The 12954-nt window shown below is 43.1% G+C and overlaps 1 protein-coding gene across 1 annotated transcript in view; it reads left to right on the plus strand.

Moving 5' to 3' along the window:
* Positions 1–12467, plus strand: part of HMCN2 (hemicentin 2) — a 145841-nt gene extending 133374 nt beyond the window's left edge. Inside the window, exons 84-90 of the mRNA XM_073640738.1 lie at positions 5–118; positions 577–702; positions 3699–3827; positions 3931–4248; positions 4350–4469; positions 4782–4908; positions 9871–12467. Coding sequence (XP_073496839.1) covers positions 5–118; positions 577–702; positions 3699–3827; positions 3931–4248; positions 4350–4469; positions 4782–4908; positions 9871–10231 — 1295 coding nt within the window. The 3' untranslated portion in view covers positions 10232–12467. The remainder of the gene's footprint in view (positions 1–4; positions 119–576; positions 703–3698; positions 3828–3930; positions 4249–4349; positions 4470–4781; positions 4909–9870) is intronic.
* Positions 12468–12954: the final 487 nt, after the last annotated feature.

Here is a 12954-nt window from a genome sequence, read left to right on the forward strand (position 1 = left end):
CTAGATGTGGACGAGTGCAGCCAATCCTCTGCGTGCCAGCAGAGGTGCTTGAATACGATTGGCTCGTACCACTGTGCATGTGACCCTGGCTATGAGCTGAAGGACACCCGGTGTATAGGTGAGGGAGATCACGGGTTCCCACACCAGGTTGTCTGGTTTGAAACAAAATGTCTTGTTGTCAGGGAATAGCAACACTTGTGTCTATCCACACTGAAGCCTGGCCTCTTACTTCTCAAAGCTGAGGGTTTGTTACACTCCTCTGTGAGGTAAACACATCAGCAGCAGAAATCTCTCCTGTCCTGATGGTTTATTTCAATGTGTCTGATCACAGAGGATTGACAGGACTGGGTGCAACTGTAACAATCCCTCAGCTGTGAGTACAGTCAAGTCAGAATGGTTTTCAGCCTCACGATTCTGGTTCCATTTCACCTTGATTAATTATTTATATAAAACTAGAACACCATTTCAATTTTTATTCTGAATCACCTGATGCAGGCTGGTTCTAATGGATGGAAGATGATTATTATGGGACGACACTGCCTCTGTGATCTTATGTGATGTTGTCTTTGACGTCAGATATCAATGAGTGTCTACGAGGAGTCTGCCAATCTCAGCAACAATGTAAGAACACCCTGGGCAGTTACAAATGTATGGACAGCTGCCCCGCGGGGACCACACGAGCCGAATCTGGAGCCTGCAATGGTGAGAGGAGAAAACTAATACATGCACTCTCTGCCGACCATGGAGACCAGCTCAACCAGGGCATAAATCAGCTACAGCTGAAAAAAGAAATATCCCCCCTCCAAAGTAAATTTGGTTATTGGTGCAATTTTTCTTCTGTTTGTAATAGACCAATGAAACAAGAACAATGAAAATATCTGAACAACGAATACATCTAGTGGTTTCTCCAAATTCACCACAAAATGACACTTATACTGACACCCACCTGACCAGTGTAGTAGAGCCCCCCTGGTTGTTATAACCTACTGCCCCTCTGGCTGTTGTGACCTGCTGTCTCTCTGGCTGTTATGAACAGCTGTCATTTTGGATGTGGGCAAGAAGAGGACGCTCTCACCAGCTGCCACTGGATTCCTGGGGAGACCTGTACTAAACGCTAAAGATTTCCATGCCCAAACTCCAAGATGTCACTTCTACTGACCAAAAAGCAAAATAAAAGTTGCCTCCGATGAGCTCAAACTATATACAGATACATCTCACTAAATTAGAATATCATCTAAAAGTTAATTTATTTCATTTCTTCAATACAAAAAGTGAAACTCCTATTAAATAGTCATTACAAACAGAGTGATCTATTTCAAGTGTTTATTTCTGTTAATGTTGATGATTATTTCTTACAGCCAATGAAAACACAAAAGTCATTATCTCAGTAAATTAGAATACTTTATAACAACAGCTTGAAAAATGTTTTTAAAATCCGAAATGTTGTCCTACTGAAATGTATGTTCAGTAAATGCCCTCAATACTTGGTCAGGCTCCTTTTGCATCAATTACTGCATCAATGCAGCAATGTAGGGCGGCACGGTGGCGCAGTGGTTAGCACTGCAGCCTTGCAGCGCTGGGGTCCTGGGTTCAAATCCCACCAAGGACAACATCTGCAAGGAGTTTGTATGTTCTCCCCGTGTTTGCGTGGGTTTCCTCCGGGTTCTCCAGTTTCCTCCCACACTCCAAAGACATACTGATAGGGAATCTAGATTGTGAGCCCCGATGGGGACAGCGACGATAATGTATGTAAAGTGCTGCAGAATATGTTAGCGCTATATAAAAATAAAGATTATTATTATTATTAATGTGGCATGGAGGCGATCAGCCTGTGGCACTGCTGAGGGGTTATGGAAGCCCAGGTTGCTTTGATAGCAGCCTTCAGCTCATCTGCATTGTTGGGTCTGGTGTCTCTCATCTTCCTCTTGACAATACCCTATAGATTCTCTAAGGGGTTAAGGTCAGGCGAGTTTTCTGGCCAATCAAGCACAGTGATACTGTTGTGTATAAACCAGGTATTGGTACTTTTGGCAGTGTGGACAGGGGCCAAGTCCTGCTGGAGAATGACATTGTCGGCAGAAGGAAGCATGAAGTGCTCTAAAATTTCCTGGTAGATGGCTGCGGTGACTTTGGTCTTGATAAAACACAGTGGACCTACACCAGCAGATGACATGGCTCCCCAAACCATCACTGATTGTGGAAAGTTCACTCTAGACCTCAAGCAGCTTGGATTGTGGCCTCTCCACTCTTCCTCCAGACTCTGGGACCTTGTGGAGTGTGTCAATGACTTCCTTCTGGACATCTGGTAAGTCAGCAGTCTTCCCCATGATTGTGGAGCCTACTGAAACAGGCTAAGGGACCTTTTTAAATGCGTAGGAAGCCTTTGCAGGTGTTTTTTGTTAATTATTCTAATTTACGGAGATAATGACTTTTGTGTTTTCATTGGCTGTAATCCATAATCATCAACATTAACAGAAATAAACACTTGAAATAGATCACTCTGTTTGTAATGACTCTATATAATATGAGTTTCACTTTTTGTATTGAAGAACTGAAATAAATCAACTTTTTGATGATATTCTAATTTAGTGAGATGCACCTGTATATAACCACAGAGGTTCTTGGATTCTGTTCTGTGCAGTGAAGAAACAAAACAGTCACTTTAAAGGCCTATTGATCAGCGGTGTCTGGAGGAGGAAGAATAAAGGTTAAATTATTATTATCATTATTAAAAGAACACCCTGCCTGCAGGGAAGCGAGGGCTCGGCAATGTTCTGGGTCTGGAAACTTGCAGTATGTACTTGACAAGATGAATTCAAACAAGTATCAAGAAATCATAGAATAAAAGCTTCATGCCTTCTTTGAGGACCTTCCTTCAGGACAATGATCCCAGCATCTCATAGTCCACCAAGGCTTTATGTTAGAAGTTGTCCTGGCAGATTCTGGAGTGGCCATCAGTCACCTGACATGAACCCCATAGAAATTGTTTGGTGGGATGTGAAAAAAGTGGCGGCTGCAGGTGCGGTAATATTAATCACCTGGTTGCCATTATTCATGAGGGATGTGCTGAGATTCCTCAGGAAAGCTGCCAGAAGCCGGTATCTGGATATGTATCCCATCCGCAGCAGGTCATAACAGCCAGTGGGGCAGCAGGTTATAACAGCCAGAGGGGCAGTAAATACTAAAGACGCTGGTCATGAATGGGAGATTAATCCTGAGACTGTCTGAGTCAGTAAAATTGTGATTTTGTGTTGAATTTGGAGAAACCTCTTTATATTAGTTTTTCAGCAATTTACATTGTTTTTGTTTTACTGGTTTATTGCAAACAGCAGAAAGTTTGTAAATTTATGTAATAAACCAAATTTTCAATGGAGGTGGGATAATTATGATTGCAACTGCATATCATGCAGTTTTCCATGACATAATCCTAGAGACTACCTGCAGCTACCACTAGAGGGAGCTCACTACATAAATACGTATGTATATACAGCCAGCGCTAGGGCCGCTCCCCCTGATGGTGGCTACAGGAAGCACATGTTTCTCATATATTAGTCTGTTTTGCTAGAGGGCCCCATTAGGGAAACGCTCTTCATATTGGTTTCACCTTTTGGAGAACTATGGTTGCGTTTCATTCACTGTTGCTGTTGGCAATGATACGTCCATCAGCAATAATCATAATTTCTCTTTTACTTTCTCAGACGTAGATGAATGTCGGGATGGGTCCCACATGTGTCGCTACAACCAGCTGTGTGAGAACACTGTGGGTGGATACCGCTGCACATGTCCTCGGGGGTACAGGACCCAGGGTGTTGGGAGGCCTTGTCTAGGTAGGTGTATTTATGACTATCACTTGGGGGTATATAGGATTTTTGGGGCCTGTGGTTTTGGAGAATGTACGAGTATGAAATGTTCACTGTTCTTTGCACCCAGATATTAATGAGTGCCAGCAGGTGCCCAGACCCTGTGCACATCAGTGCCAAAATCTCGCTGGCAGCTACAAATGCCTGTGCCCACCTGGCAAACAGCTCCTGGGGGATGGGCGCTCATGTGCAGGACTGGAGAGGCTCGGTAATAGTTCTGCCATTGGTCTCACGGGAGCCCAATATGAGCGGCCGGTCACCAATGGACGTATTCATGGGAACAACGTATACACCTGGCTGTCCTACAGCCAAAACGGCAACCTGATTGGCCAAAACAGCCCAGGCCGGTGCCCACCAGGATATGTCCGCAGGAATGGGGCTTGTGCAGGTAAACTGGGAGATGTCCCACCATCTATGAGCTGTGACCACTACAAATAATGATTCCCGTGGGGTACAGGTCAGGGGTCATGCTCTGTTCCCTTCTTACAGATGTAGATGAATGCCGCCAGCGCAGTCCCTGCCAGCATGAATGCAGAAACACAGAGGGCAGCTACCAGTGTCTGTGCCCGTCAGGGTACCGGCTGCTGCCCAACAACAGGAACTGCCAAGGTAAATGCCATGCGTTAGTGCAACCCAAAATCCTGTGTTTACCCAGAAACATTGCTGCATATGACAGGGAAAGTGGTCCACAGCTGCACAGAGTATTTCAGGATATATGTTAATGTTCATTATGCAGAAGGTCATAAGATTAAGAGATGAAGGAGCAGGATACCCAGCAGCACAAAGCATGTCAGGAGAGGAGAAGTAATCATGAAAGGTCATACACTGCGAATTCCATAATGTATGGAGTATTTCAGGAGAACATCGAGTTCATGAAGGCAGTGTGTATATACTGTTTTGCAATCTTTCTTCTCCCTCCAGATATAGATGAATGTTCAGAGCAGAGAATCAGCTGCGGAGCCAACCAGATGTGCTTCAACACCAGAGGAGGCTACCAGTGTCTGGACACCCCCTGCCCTGTGTCCTACACCAAGGGCCCCAGCCCAGGGTAAGAGCCACATACAATGCTGCAGCCACATTGATCAGGACTAGTGTTGAGCAAGTATATATCATTAACCCTTTCGGCGAGCTCGCTTGGCATTTCTTTTACTGTTGGTAATAGGCTGTTATACGGATAGAGGTGCATGTCGCGTAATGGTGTGAATGACACCCTATGCAAGCCTGTGTGCAATTATAATACTGTGCACCCAACCCATGGATGTTTGATGTGTTAGTAAGTGGTTGCATTATTAGTATTTTGCACCTGTGCTGCCCCCCTTTATCACGGGGGACCTGCTGCATCCTGTTTGGGCATTTGTGTCTGGACATGGTAGTGCAAGTATGGCTGCCTTTTCTCTTTTTCAGTGATGTTCAATACATCATAATTAATGTAATGTATTATACTCCAGCTCTGGAGTATAATACAGGATGTAACTCAGGATCAGTAATGTAATGTATGTACACAGTGACAGCACCAGCAGAATAGGGAGTGCAGCTCTGGAGTATAATACAGGATGTAACTCAGGATCAGTACAGGATAAGTAATGTAATGTATGTACACAGTGACTGCACCAGCAGAATAGTGAGTGCAGCTCTGGAGTATAATACAGGATGTAACTCAGGATCAGTACAGGATAAGTAATGTAATGTATGTACACAGTGACTGCACCAGCAGAATAGTGAGTGCAGCTCTGGAGTATAATACAGGATGTAACTCAGGATCAGTACAGGATCAGTAATGTAATGTATGTACACAGTGACTGCACCAGCAGAATAGTGAGTGCAGCTCTGGAGTATAATACAGGATGTAACTCAGGATCAGTACAGGATAAGTAATGTAATGTATGTACACAGTGACTGCACCAGCAGAATAGTGAGTGCAGCTCTGGAGTATAATACAGGATGTAACTCAGGATCAGTAATGTAATGTATGTACACAGTGACAGCACCAGCAGAATAGGGAGTGCAGCTCTGGAGTATAATACAGGATGTAACTCAGGATCAGTACAGGATAAGTAATGTAATGTATGTACACAGTGACTGCACCAGCAGAATAGTGAGTGCAGCTCTGGAGTATAATACAGGATGTAACTCAGGATCAGTACAGGATAAGTAATGTAATGTATGTACACAGTGACTGCACCAGCACAATAGTGAGTGCAGCTCTGGAGTATAATACAGGATGTAACTCAGGATCAGTACAGGATCAGTAATGTAATGTATGTACACAGTGACTGCACCAGCAGAATAGTGAGTGCAGCTCTGGAGTATAATACAGGATGTAACTCAGGATCAGTACAGGATAAGTAATGTAATGTATGTACACAGTGACTGCACCAGCAGAATAGTGAGTGCAGCTCTGGAGTATAATACAGGATGTAACTCAGGATCAGTAATGTAATGTATGTACACAGTGACAGCACCAGCAGAATAGTGAGTGCAGCTCTGGAGTATAATACAGGAGGTAACTCACGATCAGTACAGGATAAGTAATGTAATGTATGTACACAGTGACTCCACCAGCAGAATAGTGAGTGCAGCTCTGGAGTATAATACAGGATGTAACTCAGGATCAGTACAGGATCAGTAATGTAATGTATGTACACAGTGACTGCACCAGCAGAATAGTGAGTGCAGCTCTGGAGTATAATACAGGATGTAACTCAGGATCAGTACAGGATAAGTAATGTAATGTATGCATACAGTGACTGCACCAGCAGAATAGTGAGTGCAGCTCTGGAGTATAATACAGGATGTAACTCAGGATCAGTAATGTAATGTATGTACACAGTGACAGCACCAGCAGAATAGGGAGTGCAGCTCTGGAGTATAATACAGAATGTAACTCAGGATCAGTACAGGATACGTAATGTAATGTATGTACACAGTGACTCCACCAGCAGAATAGTGAGTGCAGCTCTGGAGTATAATACAGGATGTAACTCAGGATCAGTACAGGATACGTAATGTAATGTATGTACACAGTGACTCCACCAGCAGAATAGTGAGTGCAGCTCTGGGGTATAATACAGGATGTAACTCAGGATCAGTACAGGATAAGTAATGTAATGTATGTACACAGTGACTGCACCAGCAGAATAGTGAGTGCAGCTCTGGGGTATAATACAGGATGTAACTCAGGATCAGTACAGGATCAGTAATGTAATGTACACAGTGACTGCACCAGCAGAATAGTGAGTGCAGCTCTGGAGTATAATACAGGATGTAACTAAGGATCAGTACAGGATAAGTAATGTATGTACACAGTGACTGCACCAGCAGAATAGTGAGTGCAGCTCTGGAGTATAATACAGGTTGTAACTCAGGATCAGTGCAGGATCAGTAATGTAATGTATGTACACAGTGACTGCACCAGCAGAATAGTGAGTGCAGCTCTGGAGTATAATACAGGATGTAACTCAGGATCAGCACAGGATCAGTAATGTAATGTATGTACACAGTGACTGCACCAGCAGAACAGTGAGTGCAGCTCTGGAGTATAATACTGGATGTAACTCAGGATCAGTAATGTATGTACACAGTGACTGCACCAGCAGAATAGTGAGTGCAGCTCTGGAGTATAATACAGGATGTAACTCAGGATCAGTACAGGATCAGTAATGTAATGTATGTATACAGTGACTGCACCAGCAGAATAGTGAGTGCAGCTCTGGGGTATAATACAGGATGTAACTCAGGATCAGTACAGGATCAGTAATGTAATGTATGTACACAGTGACTGCACCAGCAGAATAGTGAGTGCAGCTCTGGAGTATAATACAGGATGTAACTCAGGATCAGTACAGGATAAGTAATGTAATGTATGTATACAGTGACTGCACCAGCAGAATAGTGAGTGCAGCTCTGGGGTATAATATAGGATGTAACACAGGATCAGTAATGTACAGTGGTGGCCAAAAGTATTGGCATCCCTGCAATTCTGTCAGATAATACTCAGTTTCTTCCTGAAAATGATTGCAATCACAAATTCTTTGGTATTATTATCTTCATTTAATTTGCTTGCAAGGAAAAAACACAAAAAGAATTGTCCTTAAGCCAAATTGGATATAATTCCACACCAAACCTAAAAAAGGGGGTGGACAAAAATATTGGCACTGTTTGAAAAATCATGTGATGCTTCTCTAATTCGTGTAATTAACAGCACCTGTAACTTACCTGTGGCACCTAACAGTTGTTGGCAATAACTAAATCACACTTGCAGCCAGTTAACATGGATTAAAGTTGACTCAACCTCTGTCCTGTGTCCTTGTGTGTACCACATTGAGCATGGAGAAAAGAAAGAAGACCAAAGAACTGTCTGAGGACTTGAGAAACCAAATTGTGAGGAAGCATGAGCAATCTCAAGACTACAAGTCCATCTCCAAAGACCTGAATGTTCCTGTGTCTTCCGTGCGCAGTGTCATCAAGAAGTTTAAAGCCCATGGCACTGTGGCTAACCTCCCTAGATGTGGACGGAAAAGAAAAATTGAGAGATTTCAACGCAAGATTGTGCGGATGGTGGATAAAGAACCTCGACTAACATCCAAACAAGTTCAAGCTGCCCTGCAGTCCGAGGGTACAACAGTGTCAACCCGTACTATCCGTCGGCGTCTGAATGAAAAGGGACTGTATGGTAGGATACCCAGGAAGACCCCACTTCTTACCCCGAAACATATAAAAGCCAGGCTGGAGTTTTCCAAAACTTACCTGAGAGCCTAAAACGTTTTGGAAGAATGTTCTCTGGTCAGATGAGACAAAAGTAGAGCTTTTTGGGAAAAAGCATCAACATAGAGTGTACAGGAAAAAAAAAGAGGCATTCAAAGAAAAGAACACGGTCCCTACAGTCAAACATGGCGGAGGTTCCCTGATGTTTTGGGGTTGCTTTGCTGCCTCTGGCACTGGACTGCTTGACCGTGTGCATGGCTTTATGAAGTCTGAAGACTACCAACAAATTTTGCAGCATAATGTAGGGCCAGTGTGAGAAAGCTGGGTTTCCCTCAGAGGTCATGGGTCTTCCAGCAGGACAATGACCCAAAACACACTTCCAAAAGCACTATAAAATGGTTTGAGAGAAAGCACTGGAGACTTCTAAGGTGGCCAGCAATGAGTCCAGACCTGAATCCCATAGAACACCTGTGGAGAGATCTCAAAATGGCAGTTTGGAGAAGGCGCCTTCAAATATCAGGGACCTGGAGCAGTTTGCCAAAGAAGAATGGTCTACAATTCCAGCAGAGCATTGTAAGAAACTCATTGATGGTTACCGGTAGCGGTTGTTCGCAGTTATTTTGGCTAAAGGTTGTGCAACCAAGTATTAGACTGAGGGTGCCAATACTTTTGTCTGGCCCATTTTTGGCGCTTTGTGTGAAATGATCAATGATTTGATTTTTGCTTCATTCTCTTTTGTGTTTTTCCTTGCAAGCAAATTAAATGAAGATAATAATACCAAAGAATTTGTGATTGCAATCATTTTCAGGAAGAAACTGAGTATTATCTGACAGAATTGCAGGGGTGCCAATACTTTTGGCCACCACTGTATGTACACAGTGACTGCACCAGCAGAATAGTGAGTGCAGCTCTGGGGTATAATACAGGATGTAACTCAGGATCAGTACATGATCAGTAATGTAATGTATGTACACAGTGACTGCACCAGCAGAATAGTGAGTGCAGCTCTGGAGTATAATACAGGATGTAACTCAAGATCAGTACAGGATCAGTAATGTAATGTATGTACACAGTGACTGTACCAGTAGAACAGTGAGTGCAGCTCTGGGGTATAATACAGGATGTAACTCAAGATCAGTACAGGATCAGTAATGTAATGTATGTACACAGTGACTGCACCAGCAGAATAGTGAGTGCAGCTCTGGGGTATAATACAGGATGTAACTCAGGATTGGTACAAGATAAGTAATGTAATATATGTCCACAGTGACTCCATAAATTAATGCATTGTTCCCCCCTTCTATAGGACATGTTATCGCCGGTGTCTAACAGACTGCAGTTCGGGTGGCCCCTATACTTTGCAGTACAAGCTGCTGACTCTGCCTTTTGGGATACCTCCAAATCAAGATGTCGTTCGCCTCAGCGCCTTTTCTGAAGGAGGCGTTCACCAAAACCAAACGACATTCACTTCGGTGGAACAAGATTTGGGCAGCCCCTTTGCACTTCGTGATGATGGAGGTCATGGTATCATCTACACCTTACGTTCTCTGGACACTTCAGGAGTTTACCGAATAAAAGTACAGGCGGCGTCTCACAGCGAGCAGCAGGGGTTACGGTATCAGAGCGTTTTCATCATCTTCATCTCTGTCTCTCCATATCCTTACTGATCCCAAGGTCACCACCTTGGCTAGTCAAGGACCTACTAAACTGTGGAGTCCATCGTCCATATACAGCAACCTCCCTCTATGTAAAGACTAGACATGGACAATTGTTTTTTAATGTTATACACCGTGCCAGTAGCAATAAGGGAACCTATAAGGTACTGGCCCTCTCCTACCAGTCATTGAGACTATGTGCCAGTCATAGGTCTGGGGGCCGGGCACCTCCCTGCAGCAGAAGAGGCTGCACCCCAATGATGACAGACATTTGGTGCTATAGTAAATCCTGCATTCAGAGCCTTAATACACAGTGACAGAGGATGATTGTACATAAGTGAGTTTAGGTTCTTGATAATGGAGTTTACACATGGAGCTCTTTATGCTGCAAAGTGCTGACATCTGTGCCTCTCTCAGGGAGTCTTATGAGGTCTGATCTTTACTGGCTTCTATGTCTTGTAACCCACAGGGGTGTACACACAGGATCCCAAAAATCACAAAGAGGTCCCCTGCTGGTACACCACACCTAAACAGAAAAAACTGACCAGCGCATCCAAAACAAGAAATAGGTGTGTACAGGTGCTTACTAGGAGCAGCTACCCCCATATACAACTAAAAAAAGTACCACTCTGTAACGCTAAGTATGCGAACATGAAATATATGAAATTTGAATAGCATTACTGCTATAGAATATAGAAATAACTGAGAAATCTTAGCGCATAAATTGGCCAATTCATGTGTACCTGGTAGCCACAATGAGGCGTTTCTCGATACCAGGACCCTGCCAATGTGAACTTCTCTCTAAGAGACAAAAGTCTGCATGTGTATGGGAAAGCAAGATCCTGCTGCAATTAAAACCGCCTGTGGCCTATAGGTGGAGTGCTCAGTCAGAACGCCGCTACATATACACAGAAAAAAACAGACCGGCACATCCAAAACAAGAGAAATAGGTGTGTACAGGTGCTTACTAGGAGCAGCTACCTCCATATACAGCTAACAAATAAATAACAAAAAAAGGACAAGCTGAACTAAAGGTCCCAAAGAGTACATCAAAGAAACCTGTCAGTAATATTAATGAATAAAATACCTTTATTGCAAAGTGGTACTACAGAAAACAGAAAAAGTGCACGGGCAGGATACAATGACATGATTCATCCTAAAATAATCCTGGTAAAAGACAAAATGAGCAGACATGATGTCACATGTAATTAACTCCCTAAGATACCCGTAGTATACAGGTAGTTGGATCTGAGCAGAAAGGTCCGTGTACTATATATCAGCCCACAAAAAGTAATTGGAAAATAGATATGCGTAGGAACAACCCGCTGCCCTACATTACCTGCCTACAACATAGTTTCTGTATACACTTGTAATTTCATTATATACTGTCCTTGATACACTATGTTGGCAATAGTAAATATGAGAGTAATCTTCTATTAGGCAAAATATCCCAGATATACATAGGATGGGTCCCAAATAGTAGAACCACAGATAAAATCAATATTGAGAGGGGTACCAGCAAGGAGAGAGTAGACTGACGATTACCTGAGGTGTCTGCAACTGCGCGACACACACACCCCCATGGTCTGCCATTCTACGGTCCTAGTGCTAATTTCCATATCTTGGATCTTATGCCACAGACTGGAGCTCTATATACTAGTGCTCTTCTATGGTTTTCCAGTGGTTGTGTTCTCTAACTAACAAATCAAGTAGCACTCTGCAACATTAAGTATGCGAACATGAAATATATGAAATTTGAATAGCATTACTGCTGTAGAAAATAGAAATAACTGTGAAATCTTAGCGCATAAATTGGCCAATTCATGTGTACTTGGTAGCCACAGTAAGGCGTTTCTCGGTACACCACACCTGACAGGAAAGGCTGACCTGACAATTTGGGCCCTGTACGTAATCCTATAACCCAGTGTTTGCTTATGGTGCTCTCATTTTATGTAGGTGGTCTCTATGCAGGCTTATAGGTAACAGAGTTCTTGCTCCCTACTTCTCATGGGCTCCCTCTATTGTTTTGCTGCCCCTGGACCCAGTGCAGCAAGGGACTCCTATATTCTTATAGAATATGAGAAAGAGGGCTAGGCACTACTTCAAATCAGGGCACAAGGTGCAGGAGGGGAATTCTTTTTTAATAATAAGGATGTGTGGTATGAGGCTGCTGGATACTACTTTTCATTATTTACTGATGGTTTATTTATTTTTTATGTCCCAATAAAGTATTTTATACTATTTGTTACATGAATCTATTTCCATTTTATTTTACAATCATTTTCTTCATTTACGACCAGAAAAATGAATTTTTTTCTGTTTCCACTTCTGCAAATTAAAAATATTGTCCCACCTTCAGTATTGGCTACCGGGCCCCTCGCCATCATTGCTGACCGGTTATGATGTGAGTGAAGTGCGGTTTAATCCCCTCAGGTTCCAGGGTTCAGAGACCACCACACTACTTATTCTTAAAGTTTTTGCTGAGCAACTAAGCTCCTGGCCTCATTGGCTGCCATTATATTTCCAGTGATGTATCAGTCTTAATTTTTATGGCTATGTTTCCAATCACATCCAAAGCAGCTTTCATAATGGAGCAAACAATGGAAGCCAGCTGATTAGTTTTGACTGTGAATGGAGTAGTAAACACCGGATCCAGCACACAATTGGTAAAGTTTGCACTGAAGTCTGATGTAAAGTGCTGTGGAGTTTACTTTAAGTTAATTTCTTCACTCCGC

This window comes from Phyllobates terribilis, unplaced genomic scaffold (assembly GCF_046119375.1).
Source record: "Phyllobates terribilis strain yellow unplaced genomic scaffold, ASM4611937v1 Scaffold_7__3_contigs__length_470593459, whole genome shotgun sequence".
Lineage (NCBI taxonomy): Eukaryota > Metazoa > Chordata > Amphibia > Anura > Dendrobatidae > Phyllobates > Phyllobates terribilis.